The 23,563-nt window shown below is 39.3% G+C and overlaps 2 protein-coding genes across 2 annotated transcripts; both read right to left on the reverse strand.

Annotated features, from left to right (window-relative positions):
- Positions 1-6,375: 6,375 nt before the first annotated feature.
- Positions 6,376-11,018, reverse strand: LOC113698646 (calcium-transporting ATPase 1, endoplasmic reticulum-type-like). Its single transcript, XM_027218526.2, has 8 exons — positions 9,263-11,018; positions 9,041-9,113; positions 8,803-8,924; positions 8,430-8,711; positions 7,945-8,322; positions 7,711-7,820; positions 7,352-7,580; positions 6,376-7,245 (listed from the first exon to the last, which is right to left on the reverse strand). Exons 1-8 carry the CDS (start codon positions 10,673-10,675, stop codon positions 6,661-6,663), a joined length of 3,192 nt encoding a protein of 1,063 aa, XP_027074327.2. The 5' UTR covers positions 10,676-11,018; the 3' UTR covers positions 6,376-6,660.
- A 5,068-nt stretch (positions 11,019-16,086) lies between these two features.
- LOC113700864 (dirigent protein 6-like) lies at positions 16,087-16,620 on the reverse strand. The gene has a single exon (XM_027221296.2). The coding sequence runs from the start codon at positions 16,618-16,620 to the stop codon at positions 16,087-16,089; it is 534 nt and encodes a 177-aa protein (XP_027077097.2).
- Between the last annotated feature and the right edge of the window lie 6,943 nt (positions 16,621-23,563).

Here is a 23,563-nt window from a genome sequence, read left to right on the forward strand (position 1 = left end):
AAGTTAAAGTCCCAGAACTGAAACCGTACCAGGGGAGTAGGAGTTCGAAGGATCTAGAAAATTTCTTGTGGGATGTCGAACAGTACTTCAAGGCTGTTGTCGTTCCAGAAGGAGAGAAGGTATCCATTGCATCCATGTACCTTAGCGGTGATATAAAATTGTGGTGGAGAACGATGCAATCAGACCCCACCAGACCTAAGATTGAGAGTTGGGACGTGCTGAAAAAGGAGTTGAAGAAATAATTCCTTCCCACGAATATTTCGTGGAAAGTTTGGGACGCATTGTGGAACTTGAAGCAGAGTAAGAGTGTACACGAGTACGTTGCTGAGTTCCAGGCCCTGATGTTGGATGTGAAGGAGATGTCGGAAGAAGACAAGCTCTACACATTCATCCGTGGACTGCAGCCATGGGCGCAGATAGAGTTGCGGAGACAGAATGTTCAGACCGTGTTTCAAGCACTTACTGCCGTAGAGAAGTTGATAGACTTCAAGTCCATGGGATCCAATGACAAGAAGAAAGAGAAGGGTAAGGACAAGGACAAGGTTAAAGACCAGAAAGGTGGGACATTGTTAAAGAAGAAGAAAAAGAAGCAGTCGGTAATAACGACCGAATCCGGTGGTGCTTCTTTTTCTAAGGAAAAGCCAGCGTCAAATCCGAAGAAGGATGGCTGCTTTAATTGCGGAGGACCACACTTGGCCCGCAATTGTCCCAACAAAAAGAAGGATCAGAACGTTAGTGCCTTAATAGCGGAAGATGATTGCGACCGGTTGGAGATGCAGGACGCACGGTAAATCAGTTCCGGGAGCATCACACAGTTGTGTGACGGAACACGTGGTAAATCAGTTCCGGTTGAAGTTGAAGGACTTGGGCTTCAAGTTGAAGGCTGTCAACTCTGAAGCCAAACCCGTGTTGGGCGGGGCAACGGTAGAATTGGAGTTGGGGCCGTGGAAGGGATGATGTAGTCTCATGGCCAGTCAAATGGACGATTTTGACTTAATCCTAGGCAAGGATTTCATGGTTGCGAACAGGATCTATCCAATTCCCCACTTGGACGGCGTCATGGTGGACGACGACCAAAGTCCAGGCTTTGTCCCTGCAGCCAGGTTGCCAAAACAAAAGAGCAACCAACGAAAGAACACGGTGTCGGCTATACAAATTGAGTCCAGTCTTCAGCGCGGGGAAGTTGTATACATCGCCGCATTGGTGGAAATGAAGCCCGACATGTACTAGGAAGTACCAGATGCCGTAGCCCATGTGTTGGTGGAATTCGCAGACCTGATGCCTGTGGAATTGCCGAGGCGGCTGCCTCCTAGACGTGCCGTGGAGCACAGAATTGAGTTGGTGCTAGGAGCCCAACCCCCTGCCCAGGCTCCTTACCGCATGTTCCCGATGGAGTTGGAGGAGCTGCGGCGCCAACTGAACGAGTTGCTAGAATGCTAGGCGCTGAGACCATCGAAGGCTCCGTACGGTGCCCCAGCATTGTTCCAGAAGATGGCAGACGGAACACTGAGATTCCGTGTGGATTATCGTGCCCTGAACAAGATCACGATCAGGAACAGGTACCCGATCCCAAATACATTTGATTTGTTCGATAGGCTAGCGAGGGGCCGATTCTACACCAAAATTAACTTGCGGTCGGGATACTGGCAAGTCCGAATAGCCCCAGGAGATGAGGAAAAGACGACGGTGGTGACAAGGTATGGTTCCTTTGTATTTCTTGTCATGCCGTTCGGCTTGACGAATGCACCTGCTACATTTTGTAGGCTGATGAACGATGTCTTGTATGAATACCTTGACAAGTTTGTTGTAGTGTACTTAGATGACATTGTTGTGTATTCGGAATCCCTAGAAGAACATGTAGGGCACTTGAGAGACGTATTCCGCAAATTGAGGGAATACGAGCTCTATGTAAAGAAGAAAAAGTGTGAGTTTGGCAGGGAGCATATCACTTTTCTTGGCCATGTGGTGAGCAATGGTCGGATCGAGATGGATCGCAGGAAGGTCGAGGCCATTCTTGATTGACCTGCACCCTAGAAAGTCGCAGAACTGAGGTCATTCCTTGGTCTGGTCAATTATTACAGACGTTTCATCCAAAGATACTCCAAGATAGTGGCCCCTTTGACGGATTTGTTGAAAAATGATAGACCGTGGATGTGGGATTATGAATGCGGGATGCATTCAGAAGGTTGAAGGAAGCAGTCACTTCTGCGCCAGTGTTGCAACTTCCAGACTTTACAAAGGCGTTCGAAGTGCACACTGATGCTTCAGATCGTGCGGTTGGAGGAGTGCTGATGCAAGACAAGCACCCAATTGCATTTGAGAGTCGAAAGCTGAAGGAATGCGAGCAGAAATATAGCACGCATGAGAAAGAGATGACGGCTACAGTGCATTGCCTGGAGACATAGAAGCACTACCTATTGGGAACCAAGTTCGTGGTGGTGACCGACAATGTGGTCAATACGTACTTCAAAACGCAGAAAAAGTTAACCCCGAAGCAAGTTTGTTGGCAGGAGTTTCTGGCCGAGTTCGACTTTGACTTGCTGCACAAGCCAGGAAGGGAGAACACGGTTACTGACACGTTAACTCGAAAGTACGTCGAAGAGTATTTTACGGCCCTCAGCACCGTGGAAACGGACTTTTGGGACAAGATCAAATCAGAGTTCCCAAATGATCCGGTGTACCAGACCCTGACCACCCAAGTCCATGAGGGCAAGGTTCGTCGTTACTAACTCGAAGACGACCTACTCTTTGCCAAGGGCGGTAGAGCTTATGTCCCGGTAGGAGGGGGACTTAGGCGACAGTTGCTGCGAGAGACCCATGACACTCATTGGGCTGGTCATCCCGGAGTGGAGCGAATGCGGGCGTTGCTGTCGCGGAGCTTCAACTGGCCAAAGATGGAAGCAGATATTGAGGCATACGTGAAAACATGTCTTGTGTGCCAACAAGACAAGGTGGAAAGGAAGAAGGAGCCGGGTTTGTTGCAGCCTTTGCCGATCCCTGATCGACCCTTGCAATCGGTCTCAATGGACTTCATTTCGGGATTTCCTAAGGTCGATGGTATGGTTTCTGTTTTTGTACTCATTGATAGATTTTCTAAGTATGCTATCTTTATCGGTGCGCCGAAGGCGTGCCCGGCTGATGTTGCCGCTGATTTGTTTTTCAAAAATATTGTGAAGTACTTCAGGTTACCCGAAGACATCATAAGTGACAGGGATACCAGATTCAAGGGGAGATTCTGGACCGTGTTGTTTGGATTGCTGGGTTCCGAACTTAAGTTCTCTACTGCCGCACATCCTCAGACCGACGGACAAACGGAGAGGATCAATGCCTTGTTGGAGGAGTACCTAAGGCATTACGTGACGGCAAGTCAAAAGAACTAGGTGGAGTTGCAGGATGCTGCGCAGTTTTGCTACAATCTGCACAAGTCATCTGCACCAAGCTGAGTCCGTTCGAGTTGGTAAACGGGCAACAACCTCTGGCTCCGCATGAAGTTGCACTTCAAGGCGGGAGTCGTTGCCTAGTCGCGTACCGGTTTGCTCGTGCCAAGCACGAATTGGCGGACGAAGCGAGGGATAGCTTGTTGGTGGCGCAACACTGCATGAAGAAGTATACGGACCAACGTAGACGGGACTTGGAGTTCCAGGTGGGAGATCAAGTGATGCTGAAATTGACTTCCCAGATTTGGAAGAAAGTAAGCAGCAAGATAGTCCATCGTGGGCTCATTGCGAAGTACGATGAACCGTTTGAGGTGATCAAGAAGGTGGGTCGTGTAGCCTATCGGTTGAAGCTGCCCGACAAACTAAAGATCCACCCGACCTTCCATGTGAGTTTCTTGAAGCCCTTCAACCATGATGAGATGGATGAAGGATGGAAGCAAGCAAAACGTGCTTCGCCGGTGATCCGCAAACAATTCCAGAAAGATGTGGAGGCAGTGTTGGATCACAGAACCATGGGGCAGAGTAAAAAGAATAGACGGACAGATTATCTAGTCCAGTGGAAGAGAGAGACCGAGTTGGTCGCTATTTGGGAACGGGACGTGACCTTGTGGCAGTTCGAAAACAAAATTGCTGAGTACCTAAGGAACCTCCGGAAGCAAGCCAAGTTGACGAGGGCATCAACCTCTTCAGGTGGGGGTGGTCTGTTAGCCCCTTAGGGCACAGTCCAGACAGGAACGCGCGAGGCCGTGGCCATTTCGGCCAGCCATGGCCTAGGTGGGAAGGCCGAAGGTGAAGCTTGTTGGAAACGAGTGGACAAGTGTTTGATGATGTTTTCCTAGCCTAAGTATGGGTTGGGGAAAGTTTTAGGGGCATCAGATGCGTCTAAATTAGTTGGGGAAAAAGGGGTGCCTCTACTAACGGTTGTAAGTTTTCCTCTAAGACATATATATAGAGGGATAACTGTGACTAAACCAAGTCAAGGCCAAGGGTTAGGGGCCAAGGCCACGGAATGACTATGGTTCGATGGGTTGTTTCGGGTGGTTCCAAGTGCTAGGAATCACGGTGCCTAAGATTTCTAAGTGTTGGGGCAAGTTGGAAGCGGAACGTTGCCGATGGCGGGAAACGGGGCGCGCGGAGTTGTGCGGCGGTTGCCTGTGCGCGCCAAAGATGAACGTTGGGCAGTTGTTGACCGTTGCTGGCAATTGCTGGGAGTTGCTGACGGTTACCAGCCAACTCAGTCTTGTTCTTAGCGGGTTCCTGACCTTGTGGACGTTCAGATAAGACCAGCGGTTGGGTCTCTTGTCAATCGTAAATGTGCCTATAAATAATGGGCTAGGCAGAGACTAAAGGGTAGAGAGTCTCAAATAGTGAGAATCACCCTTAGATGTTCTGCACGCCAGGTGTTTGTAGGAATTTCTTGTAATCGTTATTGTGAAATACAAGGTTGGCCGTGTTGGCTGTAACTTGTACGTGTGTTCCTTTATGTTGCCTAAGTGTTCTACATTCTGAATACTTGTGTGCAAGTGAGTTGTGTGGGCTGACTAGTAGCGAGGCTTACCAGTGCCATTACGGCCGTGATTTGCTAGTGTAAGTAGACACCTCGTAACACTAAGGAATATCGGTGTAATGGCCACGGACTCTTCAAATTCCACCCTTTGTGTGGGGTTATTAGGAATATTCAAAAACCTACTCATGCATGTTACCTCAATACTCTTCAAGCAATGTCCACATTGTAATTTAAGTTCTTCAACCTAAAGATGACACAAACTTTATTTTCCGAGTGGAAAGCAGAGCTAAATTTCCAAAGAAACAGTACAATTTCCGTAATGACTTTGACCTGCTTTGTTCTCCGTTGATCCCAAGATATTGGAAAAGAATTAGAGCTTTTCTGATCATTCCAATCTTGCACAAACAAAAATTGGCAACCAAAGGAGCTGGTATGGCCGTCTTTTCACACTCCTGTAGTTGTTGTTGTGCCTCTATTTCCTAACCTTCCAATATTTTCTTTCTTTTAATAAAAAATATGATAACACCATTTTTTGAGGAGAAAATTGTCAAACGTTAAGTATCTGAGGGCATGACCATCTTTTCACACTTCTAACATACATGAGATCTAACCCACATGTTTGATTGTTCCTTTGCAGGGGCAACTTGTGTGTTTTCCGATTACAGGGAGCAATTTCCTACTCATCCAACATTCATTGCGTAGAGGCAACATGTGATTAAGCCATGATTTTATTAGTTCATTAATCTTCACTTACACAAAAGCACCAACTGACACTGAATAGGTGTTAAAATCCATTTGGTTTTATGTTTCTTTACCATTACAGTCGCTAGAATTTGGATCTGGATTTGACTCTATATAGAATGCATGATTCTGTAGTCGGATTTAGTGGTTATAACCTATAACCCAGATCTTATATCTACTCCCATATTGCATGAATTTTACCACACATTTCGTAATTGCTGCCATGCATGTTGTCAAAATTGGATTTTTACCACTCTAGCCATTAACATGTATGATCAACACTAGATTATTCCTTCATAACAGAAGTTGGCTTTAGGGACTCAATATTTATGTTATGAAGGAAGCGAAATTGTGAACTCTTTCAACACATGGCTTAGAGTGCTTAGGATTGATTCAGAGCATTTTGAAGACCGTATGCAAGCTGTTGCAGGGTGGAGAAGAATTCCACGAACCAGAACACAAATGGAACTTTTCAGGGAAAATTCTTTCTTTAATGTTTAGGAAGCCTAACTGTATAGTAAGCAGTTTTCTCAATCTATGGTAGTGTTCTCTGTTTGTTCTCTATGTAGTGATGGTAGTTATTATACTGATGTTTGTAAGAGTAGCCTGCTGCTGCTAGTATCTTTTCCAGGTTTAGTAATGCAAGTAGAGAGTTTCAACCACCACTCCCCCCTCCCCCAAAGGAAAAGATAGAAAAGGGGAAGAAGTGCATACATTCATACTGTGAAAAATCTCGAAGAAGATGTACAAACACCACATATGTCCTAGGTTCTTATTCTTTTACTGGTGTTTGAGTACTATCATAAGTTTAGAGCCTCGACAAGAGCTCGGTATGTCTGGCCATCATATCATATGGCTGTCTCTGGACTTGTAAGCATTATACATGGATACCTATATTATTCTTGTTATTGATGCATGCGGGCATTATAAAAGGCAGCATCACAGGCAACTCTTCTGGCTTGACCACAGGTGATCTTACTCTAACTTCAGCTTGAAGGATTTCACTGGCCAGCAGGCTAGAACTCCTCTTGTGCAGCTTCCAATAAACTTTAGAGCCTCATCAACTAAAATCACTGGAGAAGCAACTGCCAAGACTAACATCCACTCGTTTAAGCTGAGAGGCACTATGCCAAAAACATGAGCCAAAAAGGGGACATAAAGAATGATGAAATGCAAGCTGAATGAGATAGACATGGCGAGAATGAGCCAAGGATTGACCCAAGGGGGCATCACCAATAGGCTAGTATCTTCCGAGAGCGCATTAAGAGAGTTAAACATTTCTATGGCGACCAAGACAGAGAGGGAGAGCGTAGAGGCTTTCACTTTTCCACGTTTGAAGTAGTCACACGGATTATCATCAAATCGAAACACTTTTGATCCAGAAGTGAAAGGTGAAACTGTAAAGTTCTGCCAGGATGAGCACTGGCTCCAGTGAGCAAGCTGGGAATAGGTAACCAGTTTGTGGCCATCTCCACTGAGGTCAATGCCCAAGAAGGAATCGTGTGTATACCAAATGACCATAACACCGACAGTGGCTACTCCAACATAGGTGCCAATAACCTGCAGATAACCAATTGAATTATATCTGATCAGAATCTAAGCATGGGGAGAACGTCAAACTCAACACAAAGAAGGGCGTGATTAAAAATAGCAGCTAAAACGGTACCAGGTATCGGACTAAAGTCCAAGTACTTATGAGTGGATCCTCCCGATGACGGGGTGGCTTCTTCATAATTTTCTTGTCTGGTGGATTGAATCCTAAAGCTGTTGCAGGGGGTCCATCTGTTACAAGGTTGACCCATAAGAGTTGTACTGGGATGAGGCCTTCGGGTACTCCTAGTGCTGTGGTTAGAAATATAGACGCCACTTCACCAATATTTGAAGAGATCATGTATCTGTAGCAAATTAGAGAACCACTAATTGCTGTGAGTCTCTGAAGTGAATCATACAAGATGGAAAAAGAGATAGATGATCTAACTCATGATTCTAGTAATGGAAAATTATGCAGGACAAAATGAAGTAAACCTGATGAAGGCCTTCATATTGCTATAGATTGACCTTCCTTCACCAATAGCAGCGACTATTGTGCTAAAGTTATCATCTGCTAGCACCATGTCAGAAGCTTCCTTGGCAACCTGAACAAAATAATGCACTGAATCTAAGACCTCTTTAATTGCTTGAGGTATCATGCTAGTTTAGTTTGTCATCTTAAAATGCCAAAACAATCATATTGAGAATGTTTAGATTGAAAAATTGCACCTCTGTGCCAGCAATTCCCATTGCGATACCAATATCAGCAAGTTTGAGAGCGGGTGCATCATTTACTCCATCTCCTGTCATGGCAACCACTTCCCCATCTTCTTTAAGCAATCTCACAATCTCTTGTTTATGTCGTGGTTCAGCTCTGGAAAACAGAAGCCCTCCACTTTGTCTCAGATGAGATTTCTGATCAGAAATCTCCATGAATTCTTTCCCTGTCAAGCTTCTCGGAGTAATATCCTCCTCAGGTGCAAATACACCTATTTCACGGCATATAGCTTCTGCAGTATTCTTGTTGTCCCCAGTTATAACCATCACTCGGATTCCTGCAGCTTTGCAGTCCTTAATGGCCTGGAAAACTTCTTCCCTTGGGGGATCCTTCAATCATTACAAGATATAGCATTTAGTTAGTTTGCCAGAAAAATCTGTGGAATAATATCAAGGACGTTGGAGGTTAACTCAATGTTGTGCCACCAGAAACTCACCCTTAGCCCTACAAATCCAACAAAAGTGAGTCCAATCTCAATTGATGAGTACTTGGATGGTTCAAGTAACAGCTGATGAGCAGGATGATCTTCGTCTCCATCATAAGTAGCAAAATCAGGGAGCTCATCTTTGTATGCAAAACCAAGACACCGCAAGGCATTTGAGGACATTTTATGGAGAGCTTGCAGAATCAGAGCCTTGGTATTCTGCTCCAGTTTTACTACAGTACCATCAAGCAACTGGATTGAGGTGCTTCTCTCCAACACATTTTCTACCGCCCCCTGACACATTGAGAATCAAATGTTAGCAGTCCCACAGGATATTCAATAACTACAGCATTAGGCTTCACAACAACACGTGATAGGATGCTACCTTAACAAGCAACGACCTCTTCCCCCGTTCAGATTTCACAATTACACCCATAGACTTCCTATCACGATCAAACTCAAGAGTGGCTATTCGACGTGCATTTTGATTCCACTGTTTGCAACAGCCTAAAATTGAATATGGAAGCAAAGCATATCATGTTTATGAAAGTACATTAAGCATCCTTAAAACTAAGCACAGTTGAAAGGAGAACAAGGAAAAAAGCTGCTAGATATCTACTTACGCAGTACATCACCAGGACTCATACATAATAGGTCACCAACTTCATCAGAAAAGCCCATTTTCTCAACTAGAACCTGGATTAAATGACAAAGTTAAACTATAATACATCATTCTGCAAATTGGGCAGATGAAGATCATAAGCGCTGGCTAAAATTTGAAGAACTTAATACGTCGTGTGAGTAGAAAAAAATAAGTGTTGAAACATTAAAACATTTTGACTCACCTTTAAAGCTGCCTCAGTTGGCATTCCGGTTGCGAAATACTTATTTTCCACCCGGGCAACCCCTGCATCATTGCAGACAGCAGCTATCTTTGCCATCATTTGAAGATTAGCATCCATTCGATCAAGAGGCCAATCTTCAATTCCCCCATCAGAAGGATTATAGGTTGTCCCGTCCACTTTAAAAGCTCGAAGACAATCAGGGGTAGCGCCCATAGCTACAAGCTTCACCACTGCCATCTGGTTTGTGGTTAATGTACCAGTCTTATCAGAACAAATTACAGTAGTGCATCCCAAAGTCTCAACACTAGGCAGCTTCCTCACAAGAGCATTCTTCTGTGCCATCTTTCGTGTGCCAAGCGCCAAGCACGTAGTGATAACAGCTGGCAAACCTTCTGGAATTGCAGCCACAGCCAATGCCACGGCAATTTCAAAATAGTAGGTGCACTTCTCAAAAGAAAACTTGAAATTTGTTGGCCATCCATATACGGTTTCCCATGTAAAGAAGTACTTAATGTTGATGATCCAAACCAAAACGCAAATAAGCCCTATTATCTCTGTCAAGACCTCTCCAAACTCGTTCAGCTTCTTCTTTAGAGGCGTTTCCTCCTCAAACTGAGCAGCTACATGAATTTGCGTGTGGACTTTGCCTAGCTCTGTGTCCGTGCCAGTTTGTGTCACCAAACAAATGCAGGTCCCTTTAACCATTGTTGTTCCAGCAAACGCCATGCATCTTTTCCCTTGGATGTCAGAATCTACAGCCACCACCTTGTTAGTCTTGTTAACAGCCTCACTCTCACCCGTCAATGAACCCTGCTCCAACCTCAAAGTGGAACTAATTAGTTCAACAACGCGCATATCTGCTGGCACTTTATCACCAACTTTGAGCTCAACTATGTCTCCAGGGACAAGCTCCTTGGCTGGCAAGTTGTGGATTTTCTTGTTATTACGAAAAACGGTGGCGTTCTCGGATTGGATTTCCTTCAAAGCTTCTAAGGCGTTCTCAGCATTGTTTTCTTGCCAGACTCCAACAATGGCATTGATAATCAGGATCAAGAAAATGACTAGAGGCTCCACAAAAGCGGTTGACTTGTCACTTCCTTCACCACCACCGTTGTTGAGGGCCAGCAGAAAAGATATAACTGCAGCCACAAGAAGAATCCTCACCAGAGTGTCATTGAATTGATCAAGGATCAATTTCCAGAAAGACGGGCCCTCAGGCTTTTCCAGCTCGTTGTACCCATAAATTTCTCTCTTTTTAATGACATCCTGAGAGCTTAATCCAGAAACTCTATTGGTTTCATAGTACTTTTCACATTCTTCAATTTCTTTAGCCCATGCTGGAAAGATTGCGAGGTTTGGAGCTCTTGGACTTGGAATCTCTCTGTTGACAGTGTCTTGTCCCCCTTTCCCCATGGCAGAAATATAACAGGATTAACCAGAAACAGATTGGAACTATGGACTGTATCACACGAAAGGATAGTGAGAAATAGTGAGAAATGGGAATTTAGAACTCAAGAATTGCAAAGTGATTTCTACATGAAGACAAAGTATTATCCAAAAAGGTTTGCATGATATAGAGTAAACGGTCAACAACTGTTTTACAGAATTAGAAGTAAACTTCCAAGAAGACTCCTTGAACTTTAGCTGTATATCTAAGAAACTGAGAAAAGTTTGAAAAAGAAAAGAGGGAAGATACCACCAAAGGGCCTTCTACAGGGAGTTGGCTTTGACTCTTTGATCAGTCTTGATAGTTTTGGGAAACGTGACCATGCAACTTTTGAGCTTTTGTGCTGTATGATAAATTGCAATGCCATGACCGCATATTTATACTCTCTTTTTTCCTTTGCTCCTGCTTCCCAAATCTTTTTACACATGCACTTTCTCCAGCTTCAAGAGCTACGGTTGAACAAAGGAAACTTCGTGGATGCATCCTTTATGCTTAAATACTAATTGCAGCTGTTACAACTCTTAAAGGAATGATGTCATTAGCCACGGTCGGTAACAATTCTCTGGGGTTCTTTCTGGTAAGCAAGCATGCTTGCAGTTGCAGTTCGTTTCCATTGAGGAAGAAAATGATTGCTCATATCATTTAAATATATAAATTACAATACTTCCCTGGAACATTGCTGGATATTTTACATCATTAGTCCTAGGCTTATTCAGTATTATGGTCGATCGTGGATTAAAAGCATGCTTTGATTAGACAAGTCATTATAGAAACTACCACAAATTTGCTCCATTTAAAAGTACATAAACATCGTCTACTAATACATACCTTATCATCTCAATGTTCCTTTCTGTCTATATAAGCAGACTTTTGAGCTGAGAATTAACATTTTCGTTAAGACAAGCACCATTTCATAATTTATCATGGCAAGTAAACTAGCTTTGATCATAAACACTTGTCTGTTATCTTTTTCTTTTTTTTTGTCGTAACGACACATCTAGCCTATGCTAACCTACTCCTACTCCTAAGGGGGAGAGGGGGGGAGAACCTACTCTATGAGAATCGACTTGGACGGGGACTGAACCACCATCAGATCAGACGGGTGCACCACTCACCCGTATGGATTTAGAACACTCCTTATATACAGACACATTAATGAGAGACAAAATTTGAACCCCTGACCTCTCACCTCACTATTAATGTAGTGGCCACCCCACTGTTATCTACTAGGTAATATCCAGTTTTGTTTTACCAGGGTACACGTGCACAATAAGCTCACTGAATAAAGTTAAGCTCATTATTAAAAATTTCAAATTATCAGCTACCCATTGAATTGCAATGCTCTTATCGAAAAAATTAACAAGAGAAAAATAGCAATCTACCACTAGAAACTAGTGCACCAAATAAATAAACCAACAATGGCATCTCCTCGTTAAATGAGAGGATAGATCTTATATATACTGATGACAGTATATCTATTTGTGATTATTAATGCATATCACTTAATCTAAAATTGAATTTCTTTAATTTTTTTATATATATAACATGTATCTATGCTACTTGCCTATATATCGTCAGTATATAAAGAATTAATCCTAAATAAAACAAACTTATAGCAGCCGCAAATCCATTTGAAACACGAGCATAGAAGGGAAACATATAACACGAAGACACCAATCAATATGCTTAGTTAGCAAAGGTGTAACCGGGGGAAAAAAACATGGGCTATTATATTCAAAAGGCAATGACAAACTTTCTTTCTGTGGCGTCAGCTTATATAGCTATATGAACTTTGTATAGTTTTCTATTTTTCGTACACTGGAAAAGAAAATCCTAGTTCCTTGGTTATTTGTAATCTTGCATAAATAAATAGTTGGGGTAGTTAGTGTATTGGCAGTTGAGCAACAAAGAGGCAAAAACCTCAGTTTGGGAAGGGAAAGTCAACAGGAACGGATACGTCCTGCTCCAGTATCTCAAGTCCACAGAAGCGTCTTGTCCGGATCCGAAGCAGGACAGAGATAAAATGAGGGCAGTGGAGCAATTGCTTCCACTGACCCACAATATATATATATATATATATATATATATATATATATTAATAATCTTCAGCTTTGTCCTTGCATTTGTAGATAATTTCCCTCACAGCCTTTAATATTTTTATATTTACTTGGTTTGCCGACAACTTAGTTTTTGTTTAACAAACTTTAAAAAATAAATAAATAAAATAAAATAGGAGAAACCAACCCAACCTTACACCGAATTGAACCCAACAAAAGTCTTATTTTATCTATACTCTTCTACTTTCTCTCTCGTTGTTAATATAATTTCAAGCCTTAGATAGGCAAAGCCATTTGACAAACTCCTTTAATTTCCTTCTATACACATTGAAACTTATAAAAATTACTTTTTCTTCATTCCAACTTAAAAAAAAAAAAGGTTACAAAAAAGTTTACTATTAGAGATTCATGAGAAGTATAAAAACCCTTTATTTGGTATTCGGGATTTCATATTAGTAGTGAAAAAGCCTTTTATTTTAAGGGATTTGAGAGGTAGAATTGTTTATTTAGACTGTTACTTCCCAAATAACACGCAAATAAGTATTTTTAAGCTACTTTACTTGATTGTTTCTTTAATATGATTATATAAATTTTGATTGGTCTTGCTCAAAAGTTATTTCCTTAATATAATTGATTATGTAAAATTAGATAATAGAAGGCAAAAGAATAGTTCACTCCGTACTCACCATGCAGCTCTGTAACTGGCCTTGGTTGAAGAAAAAAAAATTGTGTATATTATTTTATGTATACATTTTTAAAACTAGATTTTATTATTTATGTTGCTATTGCTATCATGAAAAGAGCATTTTCATGATGGACATAGTGAATGGTGAATTAGGCAATCAAATTGGGGACTCTTTGATGAATGATTATTATTACATATATCAAAATTTAAGTATTTTAGAAAAGCTTAAAAAAGGGATAAGAAAACACATCGAGAAAAATTGTAAAGTGATTATGCACATGAATTTTAGAATATATTGGTTATATTGTTATTGAATATCTTGTTTTGATACTTTTCCATTAATGGATTTTTATATATTAAATTTGCCTCCACTGAATTACATTTCTAGTTTTGCCACTGATTCAAAGCCTCTCTAGATGAGTTTTGTCAATCCTGTCAAGTTGTATAATTCTTATAATATTTGGTGTAAAATGGTACATTTTGGTGTAAATGTTAATTATATTCACCTATACAACTAATTTATAATTGCACCAAAATTATACTAACTTATGCCAAAAATCATAAGAACTATAACAATTGGACTGAACTGAACAGAATCAACTGGAGAGACCCTAATCATATTGTTGTTGCTTGTCTAATATGCCAAAAGCACCCTAAAAACTTGTCAGATAACTTCTTGTAATGAGAATTAGCAAGTTTAGTCTGATTATTAATTCCATACCATCTCTCTACAATTATCCGAGATGAATCGATCTGACATATGCAAGCTAAAACATTGACGCTTGGGACTTGTCACAGATATACGTGCAAAAAGTATTAAAGATAAACAGTAGTCCCAGACAAGCAATTCTTTTTTGTTTTTTCAACGAGTAAGTGTTTAAAGGATTTAAAATGCCTTATATTAAAAGCCAATGAGTATTTTGGACAGCATAACTCATATTTTATGTTAAACGGTAACAAGGTCTAATTTGTTTGAGAATGCAATGCATGTGATACTTTTGTTGGTAGCATGGTTTTCTTTTATAGCTTAATTAATCTCGGGACAGACAGTTAAGAGCTGTTGCATACAAGTTAGACAAAGTCAATACTCGGGTATGTGCCCCGCGTGAATGGTCCAGCGGCAGCGTCTCTCACCAGTGAACCTTGAGGTCACAAGTTCGAGTCTCCGCTCCGCTGAATTCCTCCGCGCACTTAACGCGTTCGGGCCGGGTATATGAAGTCGTAAGAAAGACGAGTATCTTCCTATATATAAAGCATTAGGGATGGTTTTGGTGTTAGAATTTTATTTTAATGCGTTCGGGCCGGGTATATGAAGTCGTAAGAAAGACGAGTATCTTCCTATATATAAAGCATTAGGGATGGTTTTGGTGTTAGAATTTTATTTTCACTACTTATGCTTCCATCTTTATACTCATTAACAGTAAGAATTTACAGCATATAACTACTATAAACAAAATCTTAAATAATTTTTTAGTAACTTCCATTAGCTTCTACTATTTCAACTTCCAATAACTTGGAAGTTAATACATTAAAAAAAAAGGAATAAAAACTTCCAATAATTTTTTTTGGAACTACCAACTGCCACTTTTTTATTATAGACAAGTTCTACTTTTTTGTTGGTTCAATTGTACACCCATTTCCAAGTATATGTAATATAGCCACAACTCTTCTATAGCTTAGAGTAATTAATTTCAATGATCTGTTATCTTGGAGTAGTTTGAATGAATGAATTTATTCAACAGTTCTGTAAACTCTTCGCTTAGATGAGAGGTAAGGTGCAAATGAATCCATTCTGAAAAATTTAATCTTTTCTTAGTTTGCAACAGTTTTAACTTTTATTTTCTTGGATACTAAAATAGAAACTCATGATTAACTTTGTATACAGTTTTTTTTTTTTTTTTAAAAAAGTCATTTTCGGCCAAACGATGTTAGAAAATGAATAAAAAATAAATACAGCAGTTTCAAAAAAGCAATATATAATAGAAAATTTAAAAATACAGCAGAAAATTCATAAAAAATCTCATTTTTTATGCTTTGATTTTTTGAATTTGTTAATTTTTGTGTATAACTCAATTAATAGTTATTGGATCTTAAGGAAACAAAAAAGAAGTAAAACATGATGTTTATGTAGGAGAAATAACAATATAATAAAAAGTGGCACAGAAAATGGCACAGAGTGTGGGACAGAAGATCCGTTGCGGCACACCTACCAAGATACAAATATGACTTGTAACACTTCAATTATTGGGACAACATGATTTAAATGTTCTTTCTTGAAAATTGTATAAAGGACACAATAAGAAAGTTGGCATCAATAATTTTATTTTTAAATCTTGACAAGCATTTTGGGATAAATCGAAAGATAAATCAAGATACATAAAATGGGACAGAGAGAGGTAGTGCTAAAAGTAGAAAATGCTTAGCATTACATGGCACAGCGGCCGGTGACACTCATCTCTTTCATTCCACTAGGACATTTAGAAAGGACAGCCAAAAAAAAAAGATGATGATGATCATAACTACGAATGAGAATCAAACCTTGATGCTAATTAAGACAACAAATAAAAACCCTGAAGATTTTACTTGGTACAACATTTGCTTGATCTTGTTGAATGCAAAATTCCGGCCTAGGTAGCTAGTAGCATTCATACAACTTGATGTCCATTCGGACACGGAAATATGTATGAGGATCCAAATATTCGGTCCAAAATGTTGCAATGCCTCTGGTCATGAAGAAGTCTCCTGTGCCACCCACCACCGACAGATATCTCGTCTGCTCATTCCTCTGATCTGCGCCCATAATGTTGATGCTACCCTTGTGCTCGGTAGAGTTAAACACCAAACTGTAGGCAAGCAAAGAAGAAAAGGTGGTCTTACTGTCGTTCAATATAAACCCTTGTGCTCGTGCAATTGGTGTGGATAGAAGACTCTGGTCCTCGGTGATGGGATTGTCGAACGCAGTAATCTCTCCAAAAAATTTGTCTCCCAGTGTAGTACGGCCAACAATTGTAGCAGCGGTAGCATTTGCAGCGTTTGTTCCATTAAGAAAGATGTTGTGCATATAGAATGTGAAATGCTTGCATGGTTTATCGGGTGTCATTCTCTTAGCCTGACTAAGAATGAATGGAAATGCCACAAGAAAGAAAGCAATGCCGATATACTTCTGCATGTTTTGCGTTTGTTGGGGTTCTATATTTTTGCCCAGTTTTATAGAGCAACTTTTGTACAGTTTAGTGTGTCTGATCCTTATGTCCTTGGGCTTCTTGGCTTGTTTGAAGCAATACAACATGATGAACATCGTTGATGGACGCAGTGCCAATCGCCAAGCTCGCCGCCTCCCATCGTCATGATCCTTTGAAACTGAATAAATTTGTGCCTGGAGATGGAGCGTATTGGTTTATATGCACAAGAACAAGCCAAAGCCCATGGAACCACGCAAAGAGGCTCACTGATAAAATCAAACAGATATAGCATATAGGCCTAATTTTAGTGATTGCATTGCACCTCAGCCTGGCTATTGAGTATTGACCTGATTAGGGTGCCATGTCTAGAATATTGCCATTTGTCAAATTGTACACATGAGGATTCAGTACCAGTAAGCTGGCTTTGACTTGGTACGATTCTTATGGAGGAAATCCATTTCAACCATTTGGCAAAGAGTGTAAGATTGCCAGCAATTAGCCCATTAGCTATTTGTCCTTACTCTCTTTATATAAGATTTACCTGTCAATGTCCTTTAATATCACAAAAAAAAAAAAAAAAAATTGTATGTTGACACTAATCTCTCACCTTGCTAATTTAGGCTGCCTAGTGGCTTCACCTCCCCTAAAATTAATCAATCTTCTACTGATCCCCACTCTGTATTTTAATATGTACTTCTTATTCTTTTTCTTGTTATTATTGTTGGTACACGTTATTAGGGACAGTGATTTGAGATATTTATTTGTGGAGAGGATGGCCATAATCTCACCTATTTTAAGCTTAAACTTAAATTTTTTTTTTTTTGGAGGGGATCAATTGAATTCAGGATGTTGTTAGTAGCTCCACCATGTTCAAATAGTAGAAATGTCCCATTAAACGATAATGATATTTTATTTTTATATTGAATGCACCAAGGGGCGATATAAAATTGGGGCACTAAGGGCACTTGCTCCTACTAGCCTCAAGAAATTTTAGATATTTGGAAAAATTTTATTTATAAAAAAATTATTTACTTGCATCACAAACTCTTGTCCTTACTCTTTAAAATAAGTTTTACCTATCAATGTTCTTTAATATTATAAAAAAAATTCATACGCTGACGCTAATCTCTTACCACTTTTTGCCCATATGGGATACTTTAGGCGGCCTAGCAGCTTCACCTTCTCCAGTTAATCAATCATCTACTGATCCTACTTTGTGCATCAAGAAAAGCCCACCAGATCAGGGGTTCAAATCCCGCTTGGTGCATAAAGGGGAAGCAGAGTACTTTGTTTTGTCAATAAATCCAAGGAATGCACCTGGAGATTCACCTCCAGTCCCATATAAGTTCAGTTCGGTTCCCCTCCCCTCCCCCATCACAACGTAGAAGTAGAGTAAATTGTTGATATTGGACCAAAAAAGGGAATTCCTTTTTTTTTATTATTATTACTGCTGTTTGCGCGTTATTAATGACAGTGATTTGAGATACCTACCTATGGATAGGATGGCCATAATCTCACTTATTATAAGATTAAACTTAACTTTTTAAAAAATCTTTTAAAGGGGATCAATTAAATTCAAGATGTTTTTAGTAGCATATTTTTGCTTTCGTTTTTTGTTTCGTACAAATACATTAGCATATTTTTGCCTTAGTTTTTTGTTTCCTACAAAAACACCAAAATTGCTTGAGTAAAAGGGACAAAATCTGAATTAAGTACTAAACAGCTTATAGTAAAAATGGGCCTTTTTCTTCTTGTAGCATTGCAAAATGACTTAAAATGTCATTTAAATATTGTGCCAAATAGTCACTTATCAAAAACTATTCTAAATAAACCGATTTCAAAATGTTTTCAACTTCAAGCCACATTAAACCTAGACACGAAAAGGAACAATCATGCATGTAAGGAACAACCAATTTAACATAAACTATGTTTAGCATAAATCTCCAATGACTAATATACCAAATTACTACACTATTATCAATTAATTAATCATAAAAAATAGGTAAATTTAAAAAAAGTAAAGCAAATCATCAATTTTGCCTACAATTTGCACAAGATTTTGGGTAACAACAATCTTAAAGGAACTCTTCAACTTGTTTTAAAAAAATGTTGCGTTCAAAATAGTAAAATTGAACAAGGTACATTAAGAAACTTAAGCTAGTTAACATCAATCTAATACTAAACTTATTAAGTATCAAAAAACAGAGACAACATATGGATAACAACAAAAATCAGCAAAGAAAATTTTCATAATTTTAGGACAACAGAGTACTTGAGAGACTAATAAAATGAAGAAAACTGAAACGCAGGAGGCAGACTTGAAAGAAAAATCATTCAGTAGTATCAAAGGCCAAAGGAAAGAGCTTTAATATGGCAATTAAATGGACAAATTTAAGAAATGTGTTAAGTACATTTTTGGCACTCTATTTTGTGGCACTTTAAAGTAGTTTTTAGGCATTTTCGACTACAATCAGGAGTTGAAGTGGCACTTTTCTTAAGAATTAATGCTTGTATGTTGATTGATCAATGATTAAACTTTTGTCCCTTTTAGTTATTAGTTTGTTGTTTTTGCAGGAAAAAGGGCAAAAAAATGAAAGTATGAAGTCACTAAGCGAAGTAGGGCTGTCAACGGTTCGGGTCTGGACCGGACCCGGACCCGGACCGGACCCGTCAACATTTTTCCGGGTACGGGTAGGTATATAGATCCGCGACCCGGACCCGGACTCGGACCCATTTTATCTAATAAATTTACGGGTCGGATACGGAATATACCATTCCGACCCGTATCCGACCCGAACCCGTTTTTATTAATTAATAATTTAAAAAATATATACCTATCTATCAATTATTCATATCAAATTATCAATACTACTTTCAGGAACCCTACCCACCGCCGCACATCCCTTTTTCCCCTCACTCTCTTTTCTCTTTTGCTCTACCTCCCGCCTCCGCCTCCACCAGTGACCACTGACCAGTCCGCTCTTCCATCTCCATTCTCCAGCTCCATCTCTCCATCTCCATCTCCGTCGAGTCTGGCCAGCTCCAAAGAAGCCCAACCCGGTTCAATCTCACTCTCTTCTCTTTTGCTCTCTCCAACTTTGACGCCGGCAAGCTCTCTCCATCTCTGACGCCTGACGGTTGCAGCTCCAAAGAAGCCCAACTCTTCCAGCTGTTGAGGGAAAATTTCACTGTTGGCAAGCTGAAAAAATTGGAGCTTTTGCACAATTCGTAACCAAAATGAGAATCCATGCGTTGTATAGACGACAGCAACAGCACAACACAACACTCACATTCACATGTTTTTATCAGACATGGTGAGTCCCCCCAGGCAGCTATTTTGCTCTTTGTCTGGTATTGGATTGAGAGACCTCACGAGACAAAACTCCTTTATTTGTTCTATTTGGTTTGGTACCAACTGCCAAATGCTTTAGAACATGGATAAGCTTGATGACTAAGTAAAGATAGAGGAAAACAACATTTGATTTGCCAGTGAAGCTATTTATCTCAAAATGGAAACTATTTCTTGGCCACTGGTATGGAATAGAAGTTAAACAGCAATGTGAATATCAACAAAAACAAGTTTTCTCAGGCCTTTTTCCGGGTAGGCCCAACCCGGATCTGGGACCCGTCGAGTGCGGGTCTGGTAGAAATATTAGAAGACCCGTCGGGTATTTGGGTCGGGTCCGAAACTAATGCAGTATAACGGGTCCGGGTCCGGATTTATTAATTTCGGCCCGGCCCCGGCCCATTGACAGGCCTAAAGCGAAGAAAGCAAATAGTGTTAAAAAGTGAAAAATGGTCTCAAGACAGAGGAACGAAACCCCGTGAAGCTGAAATGGTTTCTGGTCCTCTGGAGTGGTCTATGGACAGAATGGTTTCTCAAGAACAATGCACAGAAATCAGTCTTGACACCACAGGAGCACAAGACCAGTTTCTCCCCTAGTGTCTCTGGCCGAAATTTGAGTGCAAGTTGCATAACTCGTGGGCCTTGATTCCTTTTGAAACCACTCGTTCTTACTTTTGTTTGGAGCAAATACAAGACATTTTGATGATTAGAAGTAAAATTCAATGGCCACCATGGAGGGATTTAAGTCTCTCCTTGGGTTGTAGGTGAGGGTTTAAATCCCACTTGCAACGAAAAAAATTCAAGAGTGGTGCTAAAGCACCCTTTTGGTCTAGTAAGATCTGTATATCTACTAGCCCCTAATATAAGCCTCTTTAGGCTCCCCTCCCCTATAGACTTGGATAGAATAGGTTATACAATTATCGTTGCCATAAAAAAAGATTAGAAGTAAAGCTCAAGCATTATTGAGAAACAACTTTCTGTCACTTCAAATCTTTTTGATTTCATTAATGCCACAACTCTTGAATTTTTGAAGGCATGTTTACATTGAAAGACACGAGAAGAAGGTTTGGAAATTTCTCTATAAATAAAAGTTTGTCTTTCATTTGAGCTAAACTTGGAGGCTAAAGATACTCCTTCACTTTAGGATGTAGTTTTCATATTTATTATTTCTTTAGTGTAGGAGTAGAATAGGTTAGTATAGTTTTTATCCACTCTTGTATTTGTAATTAAACTAGTAGAGGTGCCCTGCGCTATGCGCAGGGTGGGCACATGTGACCCGTGTTAATAGTGTGTTTTGTTTTATAAGTATTAATGTAAGAAATTATTTTATAATATGTAAAATAATTGTGAGGTAGCTGTTTTCGATTTAATGAGGATTATTGGAAAGAATTATTGGTAGGTTATTGTATAAAATATTGTTTAATGTTGAATAAAGATTTGGTAAGTATGTGCTGTAAAGTAGCGGAATATAAGAAAAGCAATGAGTAGCGAAATTGTAATTTTTTATAGTTATTTTATATTGGAGGAACTTCTACAAGTTCATCATCGAATATGTGCATTTGATATTTGTTCATTCCTAAATGGGAAATTATGAGAATATAGCCTGGTCTAATAACATGGTATCACAACATTTTTTTCCACCCATGGGTTAAAAGATTATCTTCAACTTTGATGTCCCAATATTTGTGTTGACAATAAAAGATGATTATGTTGTTTTTGGGAAAATATGAGCAGTATCTTCGGGATGTAGCTCCTGCAAAATAAAATAGATTATTAAAGCAAAGTGATTTAATTTTTGTTTTTGCATGGGCTAATATAAGTTTGAAAATTTTTGCTTACCAAGATTTCCATATCTGTGGTTGTGATGACTACATAAAATGCAAACTTTGTGAGGAAAGTTTTTCTTGCAGAAAAATTGCCTGTAATTTTTCAGTAAATAAATAGGAAGTTGTATTGATTATATATGAGGATATAGTGTATTAATATTTGTTTTACCGTATTCCTTGTGCATATGTGGTTCAATAGGGACGATATTCCATTCGTAGAAGCTTGTGCTGTGATCTGGATTGAAAATTTGAACTCTAAATGTCATGACTCCAATGTGCCACAAATGAAGCAAAGAATTTGGCTGTAGATTGTGATCTTCGATGAATTTTTTCCAACCAGAGTTTTGAGGATTTTCATCTAGTTTTAGAAACCATATTTTATTTCCAACTTTAAATATTGTTGTTCTTCTTATGTGTGGTTGCAGATAATGCATGAATTTTGGTGGGATGACCTGCAATGTAGATTTAAATATGGGTTATATATGTTTTGGAGAAAAATTATATATAGTAGAGCAATTTTATAAATTTAATGCCAATGTCTTTGTTTCTGGTCCATCATATTGCATCAAGAATGCATTGATTGGAGAAACTGCAATGGGAAAGAAATGAGTAGTTATTTAGGAAGTAAGTTTGATGTACATAGACATTTTATTTTTGTTCTAAATAGGAATTGTACCTGAATGAAGATGAACTGGAGGATATGGTTGTATAAAAGAGGCAAACCAACTAATGATATGTGCATCATGTGTTCAGAGCTCTATCGGTGGTTGATATAATCTGTAGATTATGCTTTCTTGGAGCCATGGAGCTATTTGATAAGTTGGACGTAAATTGTGGTGCGATGTGGCTATTACGGCAGTAGTTGGATGACCATTCTGATCAACAAGGTAATAGGTAGTTTTTTTGAGTGCAAATGAAAGCTCTTCATGATCAACTTGCCAGTGTATGAACATGGGTGGTTCATTGATTTTTTAGGTAATGTGGATGAGAATGGAAGTTGTTAAGATGGTATAGTTTGTGTTAGTTACTGGGTTGTATTTTGGTTTTGCTATTGAGGAAAGAATGTGCTTGGATGGGTATTTATAGAGAAAGAAAGAATGTGTTTGGTGGAGTATTGTAAAGAAAAGGTTTGGTTTTGAGCATGTGCGTGAGTAATGTTGAAATGTTATATGTGATGTATTTAGTATTAGATTTTTTTTTATTTTAGTGGCTGGGATCATGCATAGAAAGTGCTGAAGAAATCTGGTTTGATAGATTCTTGAAAATGACATAAAGGTGTCTACCATTATATAGGAGACAGGAAAGTACTAAGTGATAGACGCAAATAGACATGCATCTGTGGATAATAAAATGCAAGTGAATTTGTTTATAGATGACAAAGGATAAATTTGGGTGAAAAAAATTATTTTTTGTTAATTGTTTAATTATGGTTTTAAAATGAATGGACGATGTATATTTTTATAGTTAGGAATTTTTTTTAAAATATGTTCTATTAGTTAGCATTGTAGCTTCGATACAGGGATAGGGGTGTTGTGGTTTGGAGCTAATTTTGTTATGTTGTACAAGGAATAAATTATGTGGTATAATTGGTGTATGTTTGTTATTTTTTTTAATCTGCTGGGCATATGGCTGCATTAATTTTTGCTTTCAAAGATTGAGAAAAATGAAAGATTGTGGATAAAGTGAATTCTGAAGAAAAATAGAAAAGTTAATATAAGGTCTCTAATAAACTATCTATAATAGTGAAAATAGAGAGAA

Source organism: Coffea arabica, chromosome 7e (genome assembly GCF_036785885.1).
Source record: "Coffea arabica cultivar ET-39 chromosome 7e, Coffea Arabica ET-39 HiFi, whole genome shotgun sequence".
NCBI classification, from domain to species: Eukaryota; Viridiplantae; Streptophyta; class Magnoliopsida; order Gentianales; family Rubiaceae; genus Coffea; species Coffea arabica.